General features: G+C 44.5%; 1 protein-coding gene across 1 annotated transcript in view; it reads right to left on the bottom strand.

The window, feature by feature from the left end:
* Window positions 1–24158, bottom strand: part of LAMC1 (laminin subunit gamma 1) — a 96443-nt gene that overhangs the window by 2165 nt on the left and 70120 nt on the right. The window contains exons 11-27 of the mRNA XM_069737746.1: window positions 21970–22082; window positions 20914–21135; window positions 19256–19444; window positions 18490–18735; window positions 18229–18382; window positions 16421–16563; window positions 16076–16254; window positions 15043–15199; window positions 14748–14953; window positions 14518–14597; window positions 13177–13314; window positions 12943–13087; window positions 11847–11996; window positions 7678–7792; window positions 7358–7557; window positions 308–466; window positions 117–216 (exon numbers count right to left, since the gene is read on the bottom strand). Coding sequence (XP_069593847.1) covers window positions 117–216; window positions 308–466; window positions 7358–7557; window positions 7678–7792; window positions 11847–11996; window positions 12943–13087; window positions 13177–13314; window positions 14518–14597; window positions 14748–14953; window positions 15043–15199; window positions 16076–16254; window positions 16421–16563; window positions 18229–18382; window positions 18490–18735; window positions 19256–19444; window positions 20914–21135; window positions 21970–22082 — 2696 coding nt within the window. The remainder of the gene's footprint in view (window positions 1–116; window positions 217–307; window positions 467–7357; window positions 7558–7677; window positions 7793–11846; window positions 11997–12942; window positions 13088–13176; window positions 13315–14517; window positions 14598–14747; window positions 14954–15042; window positions 15200–16075; window positions 16255–16420; window positions 16564–18228; window positions 18383–18489; window positions 18736–19255; window positions 19445–20913; window positions 21136–21969; window positions 22083–24158) is intronic.

The following is a 24158-nucleotide window of genomic DNA, read 5'->3' as shown; positions in this document are numbered from 1 at the left end:
TCGCTGCTGCCTGTCAAACTGAATGATATCGCTAGCCAGGACGCTGCAACGTCACGGATCGCTAGCGATATCGTTCAGTGTGACGGTACCTTTATAAACCTCAATACATTTCTTACCAAGCTGTCCTAGCAACTCATTAATAATTGCAAGGACATTATTGACGGAGTTCTTTGCCTTTTTGGCATTATCTTCTGCTTCTTGTGCTGCTTGTGTGGCCTGGGGGAAGAAAAAAAGTGGGTTCTAAATTCCTGTAGACGCCCAGCATGGGACACACACACACTTCCTATCGGTGGCTCCTTTTACATACCATGCTTGCCATCATCATGTCTTGGTCTGCTTCCGACTGCTTCTTAGTCAACTGGTTCTCTGCATCTTGCAGCTGGCGCAACATATCTTGTAATTCTCCATCTAAAGCTGTAACGTCCTTGAAAGTCTGGTCAGCGTCCACTTTGGCTGCGGCAGCATTCTGGACGGAAAGAGAAAGAGAGAAATGTATCAATACTAAAACTTAAATGGTTCCTAAAAAAAGGACTGTAGTCAAAAACAAAAAAACCCAAAGACAGAACAAAACTTTTGCATAGGACTTTTAATACCCAGCAGTCTGAATTTTCATTGCACCCATCTTACTGCGTCAATACCATAGAGGCAGTATGCATGCTCTACCATCGGTCCATTAAACACGGATCAGTCGGACCACAGCGATCAGCAAGTTATTACCCATCTCGTATATATAGGTGATAGCTTACAATACTGATAAAACCTCTATGAATAAAATGAATGTCTAATATTGTAGAATATGCATCTGACGGAATCGGTCATTCTTTTCTCAAATGACCAGATACGTTCCATGTAATTTAGGATCCTGATACAAGTAACCATTACGGTCTTCTGCTGTATCTGTGTAATTTTGTTTGCAATTAGGCAAATTATGTTTTTAGCTCTTGCCAAGCAGACATCTCTCCTAAGCGGATAATTACAAAATTGCATGAAGAAGAATGCGTGTAGTGAAAAAAAACAAAACAAAAAAAAAAAACAGAGCAAGCGGCATCATTAAAAGGTTCTCCTAAAATTGCAAATAATCCTTGTCCATTGAATATGGGATAACTTCGTACCAATCTACAGTCTCCAGAAAGGACCTCTATACAGCTCAGTCTTCAGTGGGGCAGAGATGCGCAAGTTCCATTCATTGTCTATGGTAATCAATAATGTCCAATTGATAATGCATTATAAAGCACAGCACTTCCACAGAACATGGAAACACTAAATACTGTGATAAGAATATGATCATAGAGAACTGAAGAGAACTGTTACAATCTTTTTTTTTTTTTTTATTTAAATAGATTTTTATTAACAATATAAAAAAAAGAGAACAACAGAATGCCATTTACATTGCATTATATCAGATACACATTTTCTTACTTTAATAAACCCCAACCTTACCCCAACTACCCCCCTCCCCCATAAGACAGCTCAGTCTCAATCTCCACCCCACCGAGGCATTATCTGCCTCTTGTAATTTATCCTCTTCCAGGTCTTAGGAAACACGACGCCTATACTCCTCAATCCAAATCAAGCCAAGGAGACCATATTTTATTAAAGAGTTCTATTTTCCCCCTTTTACTGTACACCCCCTTTTCCAATTTTAGACCATGTTGAACATATTGGAGAAATTCCCTTCTCACAGGTGGTTCCGCGTTTATCCAGTTTCGTGCTATTACTTTCCTGGCCATGTAGAGTAGCCTAGCGATTGCAATCTTCCAAGTATTGTCAACTCCAATTTCTTCCACATATCCCAGCACACATACTATCGGGTCTCTAACAACTCTGCACTTATATGCTGCTTCAACCCGGCTCAAAACCACCACCCAAAAGGCAGCCAGTCTCGGACACGTCCACATCATGTGATATATTCCTGCCTTCTCACTCGCACACCTCGGACACTCAGAATTGGCACGCAATCCCGCTTTGTATAGCACTTCCGGAGATTTATATACCCTATGCAGAATGTATAGCTGCGAGAGCCTATATGGTTCACTCAAGGATAGTCGCGGAACCCACTCCATCACCGATTCCCAGGTTTCATTTTCCATCGGCCCCACTTCTCTCTCCCACTTAGCTCTCGCCTTTATAGGGAAATCTAGCAGAAATGTGTGCATAAGGTCCTTATACAGAGTGGAAATAACTCCCCTTGTAGTACCCTCACCACACACATACTCCAACACTATATCATCTTGAACCCTGATATCAGCCTTCTTATTCTGAGCTCTAAAGGCATGTCTCATCTGCGCATACTGATATTCCCCTGTGGATCGCAAACCAAATTCTTCCTGCAATTGGGAAAAGGACTTCAGCTCCTGCTGCTGGATTATCTGGTGAACAAAGCAAATTCCCTTATTCTGCCATTCCATCAATCCTCCCAGGGCCTCAAAATCCTTTAAGTTGTGGTTAGACCATATCGGTGTGAATTTAGTCAACCCTGTAACCCCACGAATCTGCCTTAGTCTATTCCATAATTTACGAATCAGGAACAGGGTTGGGTATATTTTCCCCAGCGCGCCCAATGAGCCATCCTCCAAACACCTGGCCATCGGTCGTCGGTCCGTCACCTCTTCCAATAGCTGTTGTACTGCGCTGGATGACGCCCCTCGCGCCCAGCCCTTCAAATGCTGGCTCTGGGCCGCAAGGAAGTATATTTCCGGGTTGGGCAAAGCCAAACCACCATCTTCCTTGGGTCGTTGAAGCGTCTCCAAGCTAATACGTGGATATTGTCTACCCCATATCAAACTTCTAAAGAGGGCATTAATCTGCCTGAACTTCCCCCGAGGGATCCAAATTGGTGCGTTATGCATAACATAAAGAATTTTAGGCATAAGGACCATTTTAATAAGGTTTACCCTACCGACGACCGATAGATGTAGCTTATTCCAGGCGTCTACCTTTGCCTTGAGTACCCCCATAACAGGAGTCAAATTTCTTTGCAGAAACTCCGCCACCGGCACCGAGATCCATATTCCAAGATATTTAAATTGGGAAACCACCTTCAGCCTCTCATCCCCAACATCCTCACTCACATTCTCTCCTACGTCATCCACTCTAAAAAGAACCGTCTTATCCCAATTAATTGTTAGTCCCGACACAGTACCAAATCTCTCAACAATTTCAACGGCCCCTCTTAGTGAATTGTCTGGATCCTCCAGGAACAGCAAAACATCATCCGCATATAACGCTATTTTTTCCTCTACTTTGCCATACCTAAACCCAGGGACCCCATCCGACTGCCGAATCTTAGCAGCAAGAGGTTCTACAGCCAACGCGAACAGGAGGGGTGACAGCGGGCATCCCTGCCTAGTACCCCTAGCCAGCCCTATAGGACGAGATAGCTCCCCATTTACTCTAATTCTGGCGGATGGTAATGAGTACAACAGCTGTATCCAGGCCACAAACTGCGGGCCAAACCCCATACATTCCAGCACCTGCCAGAGGTACCCCCATTCGACGCTGTCAAACGCCTTGTGTGCATCTAGCGATACAATCACTCTTCGACCACAGTTATCAGACTCTACCTGCAAATTTACATATAACCTCCGCAAATTGATCGCCGTTGATCTATCCGGCATAAAGCCAGATTGGTCCGAATGCACCAGACTCGCAATAACACTAGAGAGGCGGAGAGCCAACACCTTGGCCAGAAGCTTGACATCAATTGTTAGTAAAGAAATTGGGCGGTACGACTCCGGTTTCCCCAAGTCCTTATCCTCCTTTGGAATGACCACTATTATGGCCTCTCTCATAGAGGCTGGCAAGCGCCCACAAGACCTAGCTTCCTCCAATACCATTTTTAATCTAGGAATCAACACTTCTGCCAACCCTTTATAGATCTCAGCGGGTAACCCATCGACCCCAGGCGCCTTCCCATTGGCCATAGACATCAATGCCCGACTCAATTCCTCCTCAGTGATAGGGGCCTCAAGGCTCTCCCTATCTGCCTCACTCAGTCTCGGCAAATCCAGACCTTCCAAGAAAGTCAGTGCATCCTCGACCGATTCACCAACCCGAGAGGAATACAAATCTGCATAGAAGTCCGCAAAGGCTCTCAAAATTTCAGGTGTTTCCGTTATTTTACCTCCACTAGCAGATTCCAAAGAGTGTATATATGAAGAACCTCTCTGAGCAGCAGCCACTACCGACAGCATATGTCCCACTGTTTCTCCCTCCTGATAGAACAATACCCTTTGGAAATCTCGTTTCCTCTCAGCTTTGCCTAGCAGAATTTTTTCCAAATGATTTTGTGCGTTTTTCATTCTTCTCTCTGCCTCAGGGGTTCCCAGTGTGGCCATCCCATCCTCTGCTTCCTTCAACTCCTCAACTGCCGCTTTTTCTACTTCTCTCGTCCTCCGCTTACACCTACTAATGTCCCTAAACAGTAGTCCCCTCAGGTACGCCTTCATTGCATCCCAAATTGTAAGAGCGTCGGCGCTTCCATCATTTAAGAGAAAGAATTCCGCCACCTCCCGTCCTATACTTTCCAACTCAATACTCTGTAACCAATTAGGATGAATCTTCCATTCTCTCCCACTTAGCGAGCGAGCCCCCTCCAATCTAACCTCTACTTCAATTGGACTATGGTCCGACAAGGCCCTTGGCAGATATCTCACCTCCCCAACCAGTGTGTCCAAAATCCTGTTACCCAGAGCCATATCAATTCTAGAGAGTGTGGCATGTGCCGGTGAATAACATGAGTACCCTCTCTCCCCCACATGTCTAACCCTCCACAGATCAATCAAACCTATCTCCTGTATATAGGTGCCAAATGTTGTTATGTGTCCCTCCGACCTATTCTGAGTATTTTTATCCCAATATTCATCACAGATGTTATTTAGATCTCCGATAATTATTAACGGTGTCGGTCCCCATTTTTCCACTCGCTCCATTACTTCTCTAATCTTCCTGCTAGAGTAGGGAGGCGGAATATACATCACGGCAACACACAGCATCACTCCATACAGTATACACCGTAATAGTACATACTGTCCCTCCACGTCCACATATACCTTCACCTCCTCATACTGAACTCCCGCTGGAACCAAGATTGAGACTCCTCTTGCATACGTGGAGAAGGTAGAATGATATCCCTTCTGGATCCATCGTCTATTCAAAACATCCACTTTTTCCCTTACCAAATGCGTCTCCAGCAAGCATATCATTGAGGCCCTTTGGTCTCTTGCATATTGCAAACACGCAGCACGTCTAGATTTCTCCCCTAGGCCTCTCACATTCCAGCACAAAATCTTAAAACGGGTCCCCATCACTTGGCTCATCTTCACTATAAGTATCGTCAATTTTGAGCTCAGGCTGTCTAACTACCCTCCCCCCCTCCCCCCTCCCAACTCCCCCTCCCACCCTTCCCCCCTCACATCTAACCATTCCACCTCTTTCCAAGAGTGGGGCATCATCGCCCATAGCGAACACTCCGTTTGGCATTACCATCCCAACCCTCCTCCCACCACTGTACATAACAGGATTTCAGACATTTTGAAAAATAACGTTCTCAAAACATTTTAACTTAGAATTATTTGCACACGCAAGAAGCCTGCATACACTTAAAATATGTCGCAAACCCTTCCTCCCCCTTTCCCAGCAACCATTACATCATCCCTTTAACTTTAACTGGATATAATCCAGCTCCCTTCTTCCCCCCCCATACCCCTTGGCTTGTCAATCACATGACTCTTTTCCAACTGACAGATAAGTAAACAACTTCAGACTCTTCCCACAGTTTCAGTCTCCTTTTCCTTTAAGCTTTTTAGCATTAATATCGATCCACTGGGTAGCGTCCTCCGGCTTCTGGAAAAAATGAATTTTATCAAACGCCACCACCCTCAGTCTTGCTGGGAACATCATGGAATACTGCACACCCAATTCCCTCAGCCGTCTCTTGATACCCGTGAACATCATCCGTTGTTTCTGCACCAGAGTAGAATAGTCTGGGTATATAGCAATCTTTTGACCTTCAACTGTCAGATCCGTCATGTCTCTGGCCTTCCTCAGGATAATGTCTCTGTCTCTATATCTGTTACAATCTTTAAAAGATTTTATTAATACATTTAAAAAAATATACAAATAACAAAACAAGGTATACCTCAAACTGAGGGACACTTAAAATACCTAGACTAGATACAAAGTGAATGCAAGACCTGAAGCATAACTATGAAGGCTAGAGGTATGATACAAGGTCAGTGTCAATAGATCAGAAAAATCATAGTGGTTTATAAAATGTCAATATGGGCATCCACAGAAGAAGTGCGGCAAAACGCGCGTTGGGGTGGAGAGACACGGAGCCTGACATTCTCTATAGCAGTGACTTCACTACTAAAGGGATTGACATTTTACAGATCACTACATTTTTTCTGAAGTCACTGCGATAGAGGACACGTGAGGCTCAGTGTCCCTCCATCCCAACACGCGTTTCGCCTTGCTTCTTCTGGGGGTGTGCGTATTGACATTTTATACATCACGACGGTTTAAAGTTTTGCTAGGCTGCTTGAGGTTACAAAAAGCATACAAGTACATAGGCATATACATATTGTGGATAGGGAGTTTTTCAGATCTATTGGCACTGACATTGCATCATATCCCCATTGTTGATAGTTAGGCATCAGTTCTTACATTTACTTTGTATCTAGTCCAGGTATTTTAAGTGTCCCTTAATTTAAGGTATTCCCCATTTTGTTACCTGTATGATTGTTAACATGTATTAATAAATAATATATTTTACAGATTACATTATAGTTCTATCACCATACTTGTATCACAGTATTTGGTGATTTCATCGTCTGTGGTAATTCTGTAAACAGCGGAGCGCTGTACTTTGCCCTCTGGCAGTCCCATAGATGAATCGTGCATGCGCACCTTAACTCCGTCCAAGACCGGGCTCTACCTCGCCCCCATCCTGGGGAGTCCCGGGGGTGAATTATTCTCTATGGACAGCAAACAACTTGCTATTTTATGGAACCTGCTTTACCTTGCCTGTTCATTATGTGCACGTTTTTAATGAAGTTGTTGAATACCAGTCTGTCTTGAGCGGGGGACTTGAGAAATGCAAGACTGGTTTGCTAAAAATTTCCCTTGATGATCAGATTTCTAGTAAGATGACGGAAGGCATGGCACTGTGCTAATAGCGGAGATGGGGAAACCAGTGCGGCAACAGGTAAGCCATCGTATTCCCTTACTGCACGCCTGACCCATATTTCCCTCAATCTCTGCAGTCAGCGGGGACCCCATACACACTAGATTGGTGGCAGATATAGTTAATGTATATAGCTATATAACTATAGCCTGATGACGCTGATGTGCGCACCTTTTGGACAGTATTGGCAATTTTCTCCGCTTCCTCCGCTTTGCTCTTTGCTCCTCTGGCATCAGCATTGGCATTGCCCAGGGCACTTTCAGCTTGGCGAGTCTTGTTATTGGCTTCAGCAATAATCTGGGTGATGGAGGGGATTCGCCTTAAAGCGGCTTCTGCTGCGGTTTTATTGTCGTTAACTCGTTTGTCAAAATCTGCAATGGATATGAGAAAGGTCACAGCCTATTAAGACCCCGTGTTTTTCCATTTTCTTTATTGGTGAATGCGGAGACGATCACATTCATCAATTCTGCGGTATGTGAAGGCTTACTAACCTCTCAAATTGGTCAATATGTCGTTGGCCTCTTCTAGGGTAGCACGACCCTTCTTGGCAGCCTCTTCGGCTTGTGCCTTTGCTGCATCGGCCCGGGCCAGCAACTGGTCAGCAGTCTAAAGAGACATCGTAACGTTAGGAAGAGGTAAAATACATGGACAAATTAAAAGAAAAAAACAACATGTCAACCTCGCATTTCGATTTAACAAGACTTTCACGCACAACCCCCCCAGACATTCCTTATTATGATATGAGCGATCCGTGACACGCAGAATTTCGTAGGTGGAAAGGCCTTCAGGAAATGTCATTTGTGAAGGGTGGAGAACAGGCTGAGAGCGCTGTGATATCAATACTCACTACCTCGGCACGCAGCAATTACAAGGATAAATATTTTGCAAGATGAAAAATGTAGAATCCAGTTTGGCGATCTTTCACTAATACAGCTTCTGTATACAGAAATATTACTGTACGGCTGACTATGGACAAGCCAGGCACATAGAGATAAAAGAGAATCAAAATGTTGCTTTACTCACCCTCCTCTGTTCCGGCGCTGAGTCTCCACCGCTGCTCTGGGTGTCTTATTGTCTGCACCGCCGATGATCTCAAACTGACAGCGCTGCAGCCAATCAGTGAGCTCAGCAGCTTGCGCCGTCAACTTGGGCACAGCCAATGAGTTGCTCTGATGACGCAACGTTAGCATTGCAGACATATAAGACATTTGGAGCAATAGGAGTGACGCAGAGTTGGACCTGGGGAGGGTGAGTGAGGAACAACTTATCTAGAACAGCCAGAATACTGACATTGTGAAACCAGAAGAAAAATGCTTTAAGGTTTATTTTTTCCTGTAATCCCAACTTTTTGCTACAGGGAATAAATGTATGATCACTGAGAGTCCTACCACTTGAACCCTCACAGATAACGGGGATCCTGCATCCCCAAGTATGATGCACTCATACAATCGACCTATTCAGTGTCTATGGGACTAAAGGAGATAGTCGAGTAAATCTCTTGGATATCTCTAGACATAGCTTTTGCCTGGAGTGTGCGTGAGCGACCATTGCGCCATTCGAAAGAGACATGAGACCCCTTACTCTTGTAATTATTAGGGGTCAGTATGCCATCACCCATCCTTCAGATACATCCAATCACTGGCTCGCTTTTCTTATCTGCATCTCAAAAACATTTCTAGAATTTGCACTTTTCTTACTTTTGACTCTGCAAAAACTCTCACTGTTTCACTCATTCATTCTCGTCTGGACTATTGTAACTCTCTCAATCAGCCTCTCTCAAACTCTCCCCGCTCCAATCTGTCCTGAATGCTGCTGCCAGGATCATATTCCTCACCCACCGTTACACCGATGCCTCTACCCTGTGCCAGTCATTACACTGGTTACCCATCCACTCCAGAATCCAGTACAAAACTACTACCCTCATCCACAAAGCTCTCCATGGCTCAGCACCACCCTATATCTCCTCCCTGGTCTCAGCCTACCACCCTACCCGTGCCCTCCTTTCTGCTAATGACCTAAGGTTAACGTCCTCAATAATCAGAACCTCCCACTCATGTCTCCAAGACTTTTCACATGCTTCGCCAATTCTTTTGAATGCACTACCCAGGTTAATACAATTAATTCTCAATCCCCACAGTTTTAAGCGTACCCTAAAAACACATTTGTTCAGATTGGCCTACCGCCTCAACGCATTAACCTAACTATCCCTGTGTGGCCCATTCAAAAAACTTAAACCATAATCAGGTTCCTCGCATCATGTTCTCATACATTTCATGCAGTTAATAGCCCTCTGTGTCTGTACTGTTACATACTTAGGCTGATAACTGGTTCATGCAGCTTTACATGAACACCTGAGCCTTACACTATGGCCGGTCCGAACAACGAAAGCAATTGTTACCATCCACCTCTCGTGTCTCCCTTTTTCCTCATAGTTTATAAGCTTGCGAGCAGGGCCCTCACTCCTCTTGGTATCTGTTTTGAATGGATTTTTGTTATGCTGTAATGTCTATTGTCTGTACAAATCCCCTCTATAATTTGTAAAGCGCTGTGGAATATGTTGGCGCTAAATAAATTATTAAATTATTGTTTATGCCCAACCCTTTTACTATGGCCATATACAGTACAGACCAAAAGTTTGGACATATCTTCTCATTTAAAGATTTTTCTGTATTTTCATGACTATGTAAATTGTACATTCATCAAACCTATGAATTAACACATGTGGAATTGTATACTTCCAAAAAAAGTGTGAAACAACTGAAATTATGTCTTATATTCTAGGTTCTTCAAAGTAGCCACCTTTTGCTTTGATGACTGATTTGCACACTCTTGGCATTCTCTTGATGAGCTTCAAGAGGTAGTCATAAGGAATGGTTTTCACTTCACAGGTGTGCCCTGTCAGGTTTAATAAGTGTGATTTCTTGCCTTATAAATGGGGTTGGGACCATCAGTTGTGTTGTGTAGAAGTCTGGTGGATACACAGCTGATAGTCATACTGAATAGCCTGTTAGAATTTGTATTATGGCAAGAAAAAAGCAGTTAAGTAAAGAAAAACAAGTTGCCATCATTACTTTAAGAAATGAAGGTCAGTCAGTCCAAAAAATTGGGAAAACTTTGAAAGTGTCCCCAAGTGCAGTGGCAAAAACCATCAAGCGCTACAAAGAAACTGGCTCACATGAGGACCGCCCTAGAAAAGGAAGACCAAGAGTCTCCTCTGCTTCTGAGGATAAGTTTATCCGAGTCACCAGCCTCAGAAATCGCAGGTTAACAGCAGCTCAGATTAGAGACGAGGGCAATGCCACACAGAGTTCTAGCAGCAGACACATCTCTACAACAACTGTTAAGAGGAGACTTTGTGCAGCAGGCCTTCATGGTAAAATAGCTGCTAGGAAACCACTGCTAAGGACAGGCAACAAGCAGAAGAGACTTGTTTGGGCTAAAGAACACAAGGAATGGACATTAGACCAGTGGAAATCTGTGCTTTGGTCTGATGAGTCCAAATTTGAGATCTTTGGTTCCAACCACCGTGTCTTTGTGCAACACAGAAAAGGTGAACGGATGGACTCTACATGCCTGGTTCCCACCGTGAAGCATGGAGAAGGAGGTGTGATGGTGTGGGGGTGCTTTGCTGGTGACACTGTTGGGGATTTATTCAAAATTGAAGGCATACTGAACTAGCATGGCTACCACTGCATCTTGCAGAGGCATGCTATTCCACCTGGTTTGCGTTTAGTTAGACCATCATTTATTTTTCAACAGGACAATGACCCCAAACACACCTCCAGGCTGTGTAAGGGCTATTTGACCAAGAAGGAGAGTGATAAGGTGCTACGCCAGATGACCTGAACCCAATCGAGATGGTTTGGGGTGAACTGGACCGCAGAGTGAAGGCAAAAGGGCCAACAAGTGCTAAGCATCTCTGGGAACTGCTTCAAGATTGTTGGAAGACCATTCCCTGTGACTACCTGTTGAAGCGCATCAAGAGAATGCCAAGAGTGTGCAAAGCAGTCATCAAAGCAAAAGGTGGCTACTTTGAAGAACCTAGAATATAAGACATAATTTCAGTTGTTTCACACTTTTTTGTTAAGTATATAATTCCACATGTGTTAATTCATAGTTTTGATGCCTTCAGTGTGAATTTACATAGTCATGAAAATACAGAAAAATCTTTAAATGATAAGGTGTGTCCAAACTTTTGGTCTGTACTGTATCTTCAAACGCTATCTGCATTCCTCATGACCTGGCCCATACATATGTACGCTCAGTTCTACCGAGTGTACATGTGCTCACAGTGGAATGAGGGCAATAAGGAGATTTGTAGAATTTGGTGAGAGGCCTGTTAAATAATATCTAGAAAGCCTGAATATTCAGATACACACAGGACACCCCGGAACATGCATTTCTGGCTACGTTAGGATGTAAGACATTACAAAGTTTAGGAAAATCAATTTGCAGGACCCTGATGCAGCGGCGACATCGATACTCCATGATTGTCATGATGTCGCGGGAACCTGCTGATCAGAAGCGGTGCCCGGGACGTTGCAGTAGTAGGGAGTTCACACGTCTCTGGTCCGAATCCCATGGAGTGCCGGAGTGGCCTCTGGGCGAGGGTTTTGTTAACCATTTTGCTCATCTCTACAAAACACAAGTATACACTCACCTGTTGTTCGCTTTTGCCTTTGTCAAGCAGACGTTTAACCTCCATCTCCCGATTTCTCATGTCTTCACGTAGATCCTCATAATCTTTCAGCTTTTGGTCAATCAGAAGATCTAGGTCTTGTGCCTCTTTCTGGATCTTTCCAGCCTCGTTCTGGACAATAAAAAAAAATAAAGTTTACTAGTCACACTAGCATCAGTTTATGACAAATTAATAATTATCCCGCACCCATTTTCAAATGGACCCTAGTAAATTGGACTAATGATGAGCGAACGTGTTCGGATAAGGTGTTATCTGAGCATGCTCAGGTGCCAACCGAGTGTCTTCGACGTGCTCAAAAAATATGTTTGAGTCCCTGTGGCTGCATGTCTCGCGGCTGTTCGACAGCCACAACACATGCAGGGATTACCCAACAAGCAGGCAATCCATGATTTTGTTGCGGCTGTCATACAGCCGCGCAATATGCAGCTGCGGGGACTCAAACATATTTTTGAGCACGCCGAAGACACTCGGTTAGCACCCGAGCATGATCACATGATCACAATATCCACGCACATTCGCTCATCACTATTAAATACTAAGACAGTCTCTCAATCTGCAAAACATTGCACAAGCTGTGAAATCTTAAAGGGATCTGTCAAACTACGTCTCTCGTTTCCCCTTGATTCTTGTGCCAAAAACTGAATACTGCAGTGAAATCGTTCAGATTTCGCCAGCAGGTTTATAAATGCACTGGAGGGAATTGCTGTACACAAAAGGGGGAAGGAGAAAATGATGGCTGTAATGAAAATAATAAATGTAACTGGTCGTATCTGTATTACACATCTGCACTTTTTGTGCACGTAAATCTTGCATTTCAAAGGCTGGCGGCCTTTATCAATCAAATCCTGCGTCTGGAGAACATCTGTGCAGCGGCACGCGTTACTCACTGGACTTAAAGGTTTTCTAGCATAAAGGAGTATTTTTTTTCCAGATGTGTAATCAGAATCTGATAACTGGTCTATATAAAGCTTCTCAAGATGAAATGGCATCAAAAAGGACGCCCTGTGCACAGATTCCCAAGGCTCGGGGAGGAATACTTCTTATTTCCAGATCTTACCTGTAAAGCGGTCGTGTCGATGGGTGGGATGCTGGTGAGGTTGGCATAGATCTGCAGGGCCCGGTTTCCTGCCTCCTCGGCCTCTGCGTGCACCTTGCTTGCCTGTTTCTCCAGCTCCCGCGAGAGATCCTTAGCTTGGTTATATCTGATGGACAAAGCAAAACACAAATTAGTTCTCTTTAGCTAAGGTATAAAGCCGTGAACAGCTGCCCATATACAAGGTGGATTTCTTACTTCTTATTCAGTTCCTCAATATCGGACGCAGTCTGGTTTTCAGCTGCAAGAGTCTTCAGCAGCAGGCGGTAGGCTTCATTTGCCGTGTCGTTGGCCTCCTTAGCCATTTTCTCAATCTCACGAGCTTCCTGGGTATGCCTGAATGCAACATTTATGTAGTGAATGTGTGCAGGAAAGTAGCAGTAAAATATAAGATACGTGTCGCCACAGTAAAAAACAGCAGGCATGTAAAATAAAAAAATAAAATAAAATTCCAGTCTCCATCACATTTGGCACTCCATTGAAATTGAGACCAGCCACATTTGGATCCATTCAAAATAAATAAAAAAAAAAAAAATGTATGAAGCAACTTTGCACTATTAAGTATTTTAAGTAAAAGGATGGAAAGGAGCAGAACAGCTGGGTCAGACTACACAAGGTTTGTTGTAGTCTGTTACCAAGGAGACACATAACTTTGCACAAGAGCTGAATATTTTGGAGACAATCTGCAAAGCAGCCACGTTTACCTTTCTAAATAATTATGGTACATTTGAGCCAAACACAAATGGTTGAAGAAATGGACAAAGCCATTTTATGTTCTTTAAAGTTCTACATTTAACCATGGGCTTAAGGAGAAATTCACGGTTTCTCAACCAGTCTTTCAACACCCCATAGTCAAGACAGAATACAGGATGCTGTAGAATATACATTTTGCTCCATCTTAATGCTGTTCAGCATGGATCCAAGACGTGCCTAGTAAGGTGGGCTTGCTCGGTGACTCCCATTTCCTGCTGCGTTGTGGACTGACTGTATCACAGCATCACTACTGTTTCAACTTCTTGCCTTTACAATCTCATCTCCTTCCTTTATCTGGCTTCTCTAGGAAAGTATTAATATGGGAAAACACCAAGTCTATCTGAAGTGACGTGTATACAGTAACTAACTGTGGTCTAGTTGGTGCGAATAGTTCTGCACGTTCCAGTCCATTGGCCTCTACGGTGGTCTGCGGCTGCAGGATGAGAGCCTCTTTTCTTTAGCGCAATGTTACATGGGCCACGATGATTATGTCGTGCTAGGCCAGCTAATAGACATAATTGCCGTGGAAGGCATCAGGTAAGAGGCGGCTCTCGAGCTCCAGTCCTGCAGACACAGACTACTGTCGTTGCTGATGGACTGGGACATGCGAATCGATTCGCACCAACTCTACTGTAGAATGTTCTTTAGGAACAGATTTCAACAGATCAGATTGTTATATATTCTATTCTCTGGAAGCCCCTCCATCGTGCACCTGTTGGCAAAGACTGCAATTAACCACGTGTATTGTCTATGATGGGGTCTGTGATTGGCCACAAGTGCACTCACCTTTCAGCTAGTTTCCTTGCCTCTTCTGCCAGCAATGTCATATTGTTAGGATCTCCGGCAGTCTCGGGTGGGGTGATTGACTGCAAAACAAAGGGACACATAATAGCGCTATTGCAATGAAGACTTTTTTGCTTTAATTTACTGTAGCTGGACTGAATCTGCAGATCTCCAGATGGTTATTATGCTTTGCATGATCCGTCCATCCTTCATCGTGCCGCATCAGTGCTTACCACATTAGCGATGGCCACTTTGGCTCTCTCCAGTTGCGCTCTTGCAGACTCAATGATCAGTTCTGTGCTTTCCACACGGTCCCGAGCGTCCTGTGCCTGTTTGTCGGTGTCTCGGACCATATTCCGGATGTTCTGCAGACGCTGCAGTTGAGAACTTAGCGTGGCATTTATCTCCCCAAGGCGATCCAGCATCCCCTGATCTATATCTGAGAGCAACAAGCCACATGATCAGTGACCAGTGATAAAACCATTTTTTTCAGCTTTCATACAAGGCAAAAGCTGTAAGTTACTGCACCTTTGCTGCCCTGGGCATCCAGTAGGAGGTCACTGACCGCCTTCTCGGCATCTCGCAGCCGCTCTTCAAAGTCCTGGTCGGTTATAGCGTCATCGCCTGTTCCCAGGTTCTTCAGGAGCTCTTCCAGTTCCTGCAGTTTCTCTCTTTGCTCAATTACCTAAAAACGGTAAAAAAGAATTACTGGATATGTTATATCAGTATCTATAATAGTTCAGAGGGATTGATCATAGCACCATTCACAGTCTCACACCCAGGGGGGTGCAAAAGGGTTTAGCAAGTACTGGTTGTCTCAGTGCTACCCCTGTAAATCAGTACTTTACAGTACGGCTACTAACATCCATAAGATGTGCAGAGTCAGGAAGTCTGTGATTAAATCACATGAAAGAATTGTATTAATGCAATCTGTGCAACTGCTAAAATCCCAGCATGGTCTCAAACATAGACCACCCACAGATCCACGGTCAGACATCGGCACATGTGCGAAGCAGTGGTGTCTTCCTATAAATTATTATATTATCATATTATTATCCTATAAATTACTGCAAGAAGCCCGGTGTCATATGGATCCCAGAATAAACACCGTTATCTGCAGCTTCATTTACCAGAATATTGGGCTTCCTAATCTTACAAATCGACAATCACTTCTGTGCAGTATTAAAGGGGTTGTCCTAAGATGGCTTCTCAGTATTAGATCGATGGTGGTCCGACACCTGACAGCCCCACTGATCAGCAGGTCCGTGAAGTACAGAGGTCATTGTATAGTGGTTGTTCTCGTGTACTGCAGATTGGCTCCTTTTGAAGTGAATAGGAACAGCATAACCGATCAGCTGTTACCAGATCCTATGTACTTACACGGACCATGGGATCTGCTCACAGCTGATCACTGGAGTGCCAAATACCTGAGGATGACCTTTCCTAAGGACAACCCCTTTAAGTAAGTTAGTACAAGTGCCATCTGCTGGTAAGATTTAGAGAAAAAAAAAAAAAGATCATAAAATGCTTCAATATATAAACTGCACCGAAGCCGACTCACCTTATCCTTTACCAGTCTGTAGCAGGCCGGACACTCTTGGCAGCCGGGTCCTGAGCGGTTATAGAAGTAGTTCTCCTCGCACTGGTCACAGCGGTTTCCCACAAAGCCATCTTTACACTCACAGCGTCCATCTTCCTTGCACTGTAACCTGAGGGAGCCCTCGGGATCACAGTCACAGGCTGCAAGACACAAGAAATGAACAGTCTCTTGGTAAACAATGAAGGCAAAAAATATATTACATTTCTGATATTTCCATTCCTTAGTTGCAGCTTTTCTCATGGTGGAGCTTTAGCATTATATTTTGCCGAATATAATGGTGAAATACTGGTGCATTCAGCCACTTACGTTTACAGCCTTCAGGCCCAAAGCCAAAGTGGTTGGGCTCACATTGCTGACAGCGGAGACCACTGATCCCTGGCTGGCATTCACACTGCCCAGTGCGAATATCACACTGACCATTGGTAGATCCCAAGGGATGACACTCACATCTATTAAAGGAAAATATATACATATGTTTTGTTTTATTATTTAAAGGCTAGATAACGCTTTAAGAAATGAAAAAAAAAAAAATGACAGATGCGTTAACCCCTTACCGGCATCGGACGTACTATACCGTCCGATGCCGGCTCCCCTGCTTTGATGCAGGGTTCCGCGGTGAGCCCGCACCAAAGCCGGGACATGTCAGCTGTTTTGAACAGCTGACATGTGCCCGTAATAGGCGCGGGCAGAATCGCGATCTGCCCGCACCTATTAACTAGTTAAATGCCGCTGTCAAACGCAGACAGCGGCATTTAACTACCGCTTCCGGCCGTGCGGCCGGAAATGACGTCATCGCCGACCCCCGTCACATGATCGGGGGTCGGCGATGCTTGTGAATGGTAACCATAGAGGTCCTTGAGACCTCTATGGTTACTGATTGCCCGTCGCTGTGAGCGCCACCCTGTGGTCGGCGCTCACAGCACACGTGCAATTCTGCTACATAGCAGCGATCAGCAGATCGCTGCTATGTAGCAGAGCCGATCGGGTTGTGCCTGCTTCTAGCCTCTCATGGAGGCTATTGAAGCATGGCAAAAGTTAAAAAAAAAAGTTTAAAAAAATGTGAAAAAAATAAAAAAAACATAAAAGTTTAAATCACCCCCCTTTCGCCCCAATCAAAATAAATCAATAAAAAAAAATATCAAATCTACGCATATTTGGTATCGCCGCGCTCAGAATCGCCCGATCTATCAATTAAAAAAAAGTATTAACCTGATCGCTAAACAGCGTAGCGGGAAAAAAACTCGAAACGCCAGAATTACGTTTTTTTGGTCGCCGCGACATTGCATTAAAATGCAATAACGGGCGATCAAAAGAACGTATCTGCACCGAAATGCTATCATTAAAAACGTCATCTCGGCACGCAAAAAATAAGCCCTCAACCGACCCCAATGGAAAATGGCGCAATTTTTTTTTTTTTAGCAAAGTTTGGAATTTTTTTCACCACTTAGATAAAAAATAACCTAGTCATGTTTGGTGTCTATGAACTCGTAATGACCTGGAGAATCATAATGGCAGGTCAGTTTTAGCATTTAGTGAACCTAGCAAAAAAGCCAAACAAAAAACCAATGTGGGATTGCACTTTTTTTGCAATTTCACCGCACTTGGAATTTTTTTCCCGTTTTCTAGTACACGACATGCTAAAACCAATGATGTCGTTCAAAAGTACAACTCGTCCCGCAAAAAATAAGCCCTCACATGGCCAAATTGACGGAAAAATAAAAAAGTTATGGCTCTGGGAAGGAGGGGAGCGAAAAACGAACACGGAAAAACGAAAAATCCCCCGGTCATGCCATTAGTCAATAAATTTGCACAAAGCAACAGTCTGCAATATTAATTTTTGATCCAAGTTTCAGACATGTCTTGTAGGCTGGATGTGAATCTACAGTGCTGCTTTCTTAACCGCTCATATCCGCACAGCTTCTATCATGCTATTATTTCCTTTCCTTGTCTATAGCCAGATATCTCTGCCCTCCCTGACACAGAATGCTTTCCTTCTTTCCACAGATTTCCCAAGAATACAGACAGGAATCAATATTGCCAGCACACGAGATTTCTACTGAAAATATGTTTTCCACAATAACTTGTATGAGAGAAGTAAATTGGAAGATCCTTACCGCTCGCATCCTTTACCACTCAGTAGGTTGAAGAATCCAGGCTCGCAGGCGGAGCAGTCCCTCTCGGTAACATGTGGCAGACACTCGCATTGGCCAGTCACCTGATTACAATTGCTCTGACTTTTTACGGTCCCATACGAGTTGCAACCGCAGGCTGAAAAGGGACAATTCCAAGGTCACATCCATAGTCACCGATTGTAGACAAAGGCGCTCAAACATTCTTGCATTAAACACTTGCAATTGAGATAAAGCATAGGGTACCTTTGCATTTTTGGTCCGGTGTAGCCCCCAGAGGGTTTCCGTAGAAGCCATCTCGGCAGCGGTCGCAGTAAAATCCAGCCGTGTTATAGATGCACTTCAGACACTCGCCGGTCAGGCGATCGCAGTTCCCCACAGCGTTGGGATCGATATTGCTGTTACACTCGCAGGAGCGACAGGGGCGGGGGGCACCATTCTGACCAAGTGGGTCCCCAAAATATCCATCGTCACAAAGCTCGCATCTTTTTCCTATTGTTATAATAAATTCAGAAAACAAAATTGAAACTCAAAATGACATGAAACGCCGATTTGCCAAATTCTAATTTTGCAGGATCAAATCAAACACGGGCGGGAAGTTTGATCTGCATCAAATTTATTTAATGCAAATCGAACATGCTCCATTTGCTGTTCAAAAAGCAGTTTAGTATGAGCGGAGTCTCTTGGACCCCCCAGCGCATAATACAGAATTCATTTTGTTGGATTTGTGCAAATTATTTGCAGAAAGGTAGAGTTCAATTAATTTAGAACAATTTGCTCATTCTTATTTAAACCAATAAGGTTCGTTAGACAATCCCTGCATGTGTTGCGGCTGTCAAACTGCCAAGAGACATGCAATCGCGGGGACTCGAACAGAGTATTGCAGCATCCGAAGACACTCAGTTAGCACCCGAGCATGCTCAGATAACAACTTATCCCAGCACTTTCACTCATCACTAGTAAAAACCAATAGAAAATTATTCGGAAAGACAAACCAGTGGATCCTTCTCACCTGTGGTCCCGAGTGGACAGTTGGTACACACCACTTCCTTAGTGCGAGGTACAACAGCACAGCTGGAGCCTCCAGGGCATGGGCACGGCTGGCAGTCTGAGTTGGTACCTGCAGTGCTGTCACCATAGAAGCCCTCGCTGCACCGCTCACAGTGGGGGCCCGCAGTATTGTGCTGGCAGTTACATACTCCTACAGAATAGGGGAAAACAGGTTGTCAAAGCAGTCGCTCATCTACAGGTCATATAGACATAATGCACCAGCAACCATCATAGTTACGGTTTAATAAAACTGTTGACATGTCATAAACCTTAATCTGTGAGGATCTGGGGGCAGAAAACTCATCATTCGCGAAAAGAAAAGAATAAATGTTCAACTGAGGGCTGTGCCCTTTGGGCTTTAATCAGCTTTGCATGTAGTTTATGGACTCATTCTTACTATAGATCTGTCCACAGGACAATTGACAATAGAAATTAGCAAAGCTGAAGGTGCGCCTGACCCCACCAAGCACGGCCGAAGGGACACGCGGCACCGCCGAAGGGGCGCCTGACCCCGCCGAGCACGGCCTAATGGACGCCAAGCACTAATGCCCCTTTAGTGATAGGTGTATATCTTAGCACCCGGATCAAAATGTTTGATATTTCCTTATGACAATGTTGAGGCAGTAACCCCAGTTACAGCTGTTTGTTCTCCCCAGAAAGCGCACAGAGGCCATGAGGGGATGTTATAGTCACAGGTGTAGTTGTGATTACAATTGTTAAAAGCCCTGTAGTATAGAGAGGTTTGAGAGTTGAGTCTGAAGAGTCTCAGGTGTGTCAGGGCCAGAGTGAGGCATGACAACCCAACAGCATACACAGTGCAGCTGCTGTCCATGACTGGTCATGGATGTGGACAGATCTTATGCCCGGAGGTAGACTGTCCTGTGCTCGAAGGAAGGACTAGCTGTTTCACAGCTGCAGACAGGACGTCATGGTCTGTGTACAGCTGTGAGTTGAGACTGTGATACAGCGGTGCAGGAAACCCATGGAACTAGTCACAGAAGGACTAGCCTGTGTAGTGACTGCAATCTAAAGGATGCTGTTATAAACTGGTGTGAATTGAACACTGATAATATGCAATGAAGTTATGTGCTTGGAACCTTTTCTGTGTGAAGATAACGCATTAAAGAGACTTCTGTTTGAACTTTGTGGGTCACTTCCTCTTCACTGCTACCGTGCACTACACATGTCAAAGGATTTATGAAATGTGAAGCTTTTAAAAGTGAAGCAAAGAAATGTCAGTGTCTTAATGAAACATCAGTGTATCAATTGGTATGACCCCGGCCCAGCAGTCAGGTCAGCAGACATCGCCAGCTCCTCTTTTAAGTAGCCATCCTAGCGCAATGTTATAGTTGCGGCAGTGTGCACACAAGACAATGCACCAGGTCGGCTAATCAGAAGTGGATCCATGGGTGCATAGAGGTAGTAAGCACTTTCCAGGGCTCCCAACCCGGCTGCTGTACTATGGTCCTGAAAATGTATTGGCTCAACTCTATCCCTAATATATAATAATATACACTATATTACAGCTGCCTCGTCTATATGTTTAACTCCTAAGTAACAAGGGGGAAGGCTTCATTTCTTAGCATGTTCAATACAAAGCAGCCGCCGACCGGAACTCACCCGTCTCAGGGTCGCAAGACTCACTGTGACCATTACAAGTGCACAGCACACACGGGCTGTAGGGTCCTAGGCTGGGGTTCTCTCTGCGGTATCCAGGGGCACAGCTTTCACAGTACTGCCCAATATACCCTACAGGACAGCTGCACACCTCTACCCACGGGGCAGGATTGCCAACTCCAACTTGGGCGGTCACTAAAGTAACCTCTTCCAGAAAGCCAGCACCTGGAAAGAAAAGACCTGGGATTACACATCAAATTACATTTCACTGCTAAATACAAAATACTGAAGTACGAGAGAAAACAAAAAAAAAAAATATAGAAACCAAAGTAGAAAAGTGAAGATAACGCTCATCTCCCACAATAGCTGGAGACCTGGCGGCCGCTCGCCTCTGTATTAGTGTCCTTGAAATCCATTTTGGACGGCTGTCCATTCCAGTAAGGGATGCACCGGCCACATAATAAAGTGCATGAAAGGGGATTTAAGCCACTTTCTGAAAAATGCTTTACCACATATGATGGGGACAGGGAAGAGGGAAAAAAAAAAAAAAAAAAGGATCATTGCATGAAGACAGCAACCCAACATTGATGCATCAACTCTTCACTAACACCTCGGGTGTCGGTGAAACCAAGAGGGCTGTGATTTTATTATTAGGTACCTTGAAATGTTGCAGAGACAATATATTAATCCTGAATCCCCTCCCAACACTGCTAAAATCTCACCGGGACGTCAGATCCTGACCCCAGACCATAAGGTCTGGCCATATTCTGTATAATGGGCTATATAACGGTGGTACAATACAGCACTGTATATGGACGACCATTATAATGCACCTTTACAGTCGCTCTCATTATAATGGCACACACATAATGAAATAGTGCTGAGAAGCCAGAACTTCATCAAAAGCCGCATCTATAGCAACCGCAGCCCCGACATGGGAATGGCGAGGATCATTCAGCGGCAGCGCTCCGTGGCGGCCCATGGTTATTAGGTGAGGATTACATACACTACGATGGTGGTGGGAACGGCACAGTGACGGGCTGCAGCCGCACAACTCACTTCTTTCGCTGTATGTGCCTCGGATTTTGATTGCAGTGAGATTTTGGAGCATTTTCTGGAATTCAAAGGGCGATACTGACGGCCTCCATGGATAATCAGTAGCCTCGTGCAGCCTGCAGGAACAGAGAACATCATTTACATCTCCAGGGGAACAGATTTGCTCTATTCTGTCGTTAAAATGGGACCTGGATTGGGTTATCATAAAGTCAAAAGACACATGCTAGATTTATTAGTACAGTATATGCCATCAGTTAAAAGGTGCTTTTCTCAACAATTAACATTTGCAATTTACTGGTTATTAAAAATCCCCTCTGTTCTGAAGAATGGAGTTTGTTTGTTTACTGGCTACCTCTGCAGTTCATCAGCGGTGGTCGGTCTCCTAGGCAAGGAGCTCAGCACTCACAAGCTTTACTGGAAAGAGCTTGTAAGTCCTGTTTCTGACGTTCGCTGGATCGGTCCAACCTCAGCGAAGTTGAACTCCTCCGTCAATCAGTCACGCAATGTTCAGACAACCGGCTCAATGGTGCCGCTAGTCAGAACTGTCAATCATCAGACTAATGACCCTAAAGGTTAATAATCACAACAATCCTTTAATAATTGTTGGTGGTCTAAGCTCTGGGACCCCACACCAGGCTAGAAAATAAAGTGCAGCGAAGCCTCGCCTTCAGAGCAGCGCTCCTGGTCACTGACTTTTTTGAGAACTGTAGCCGACCCCATTCACTTCTAGGCCCTTTATTTTCTGAGCCCCACCAGAGCGATTACGGATTAATGGCATATCCTACCGATACTGACACCCCTTTAAAAGAAGAGAAGTTCAGATTTGTAAAAATTTCCCACAAACGCACAAACTGTCTTGAAACTCAGCCGTCTCTTGTGCAACATCTGGAAATCTTCCATTACATAAACAAGGAGGAAGATTTTAAATGTGATTATATGTCTAAAAATCATCTGCAGCCGCCCTTTCCCCCCCTTTAAAACAAAAGCAGATGTCTACTAAACAAATAATGCAGAACATCAGTGAAGATGAAAAGAAGCAGAAGTAAGGCGCAGCTCAATCCTCTGTATGGATCGTACACACTGGTATAAGGCCTAAAACAAAATCTACTGCAAAATACATATAGAAAATCAACGTTAGATGTGGACGGCACTACAGATCAAACATGAAGCATCAATAGAAACATGCAGTCTGAGAGAAATATGGTGGTGGTCTCAGGTGCCCACTAGCGATGTGTGAACGTACTCGGAAAAGGTGTTATCTGAGCATGCTCGGGTGCTAATGGAGTGTATTCGGCGTGCTCGAATAAGATGCTTGAATAAGAAGTCCGAGTCTATTTGACAGCCACAACACACGCAGGGGATTTGCCTGTCTAACAGCCAGAACACATGGTGCGGGGATTTAACCACATTATTCGAGCATGCCAAAGACACTCCATTAGCACTCGAGCATGCTCAGTTAACACATTATCTCAGCACGTCCGCTCATCACTATTTCCCACTACTCTGGAGAATGAAGGTGCTCCTCACCTGAATGGAGCACATTACATAGGGCTCCATAGAACATTAAAGGGCTTTTACAGTGAAAACAAGTTAGCACCTACCCAGAAGGGTCATGACGTATACACTGGTGGGGGTCCAACTGCTGGGTGCCACAATGATTGACAGAAAGGGCACTTACCTCCCTGTTAGAATGGATCATCAGTGCGACCGCTGCTCCATTCATTCCTTATGGAGCTACACTTGGATTTTTCAGGCAGTCTCAAAATTAATCAAGCTGTGGTCGGACGAATGGGGAAAAAAAGTGCCCTGTTCCCACAATCAGTGTGGGTGGCAGCGGTCGGATCCCACCGATCAAGTGTTCTCACCTATCCTTAATCCCCTTTAAGGTTGTGCAATTGACGAAAGGAAACATAAAATTAATGTCTTTGGTGATATATTTAGTGGTAACCCTTTCCTTCCCTCGGATCGGCCTGTCTCCACTTGCATGCAGGAGGTATGCAGCAAATTCCTGACATTTTGCTTGACTGACAAAAGCCCGATCCATCCTAGAGACTGGCAGAGGACTAACACGTGTCCCTCGGCTTTACAACCATGCATCTGCACACATTGCTCATCTTATCGGCTGCTGGCCACATGTGCATTACTCAACCTGCTGGCCCCAGACCCCTAGAAAGGAATGTGTTAATATCCCT

The sequence above is a fragment of the Ranitomeya imitator genome, chromosome 8 (genome assembly GCF_032444005.1).
Source record: "Ranitomeya imitator isolate aRanImi1 chromosome 8, aRanImi1.pri, whole genome shotgun sequence".
Taxonomy (NCBI): domain Eukaryota; kingdom Metazoa; phylum Chordata; class Amphibia; order Anura; family Dendrobatidae; genus Ranitomeya; species Ranitomeya imitator.
Note: the sequence above shows the minus strand (reverse complement) of the source record. Positions and strands in the feature narration are given on the sequence as shown.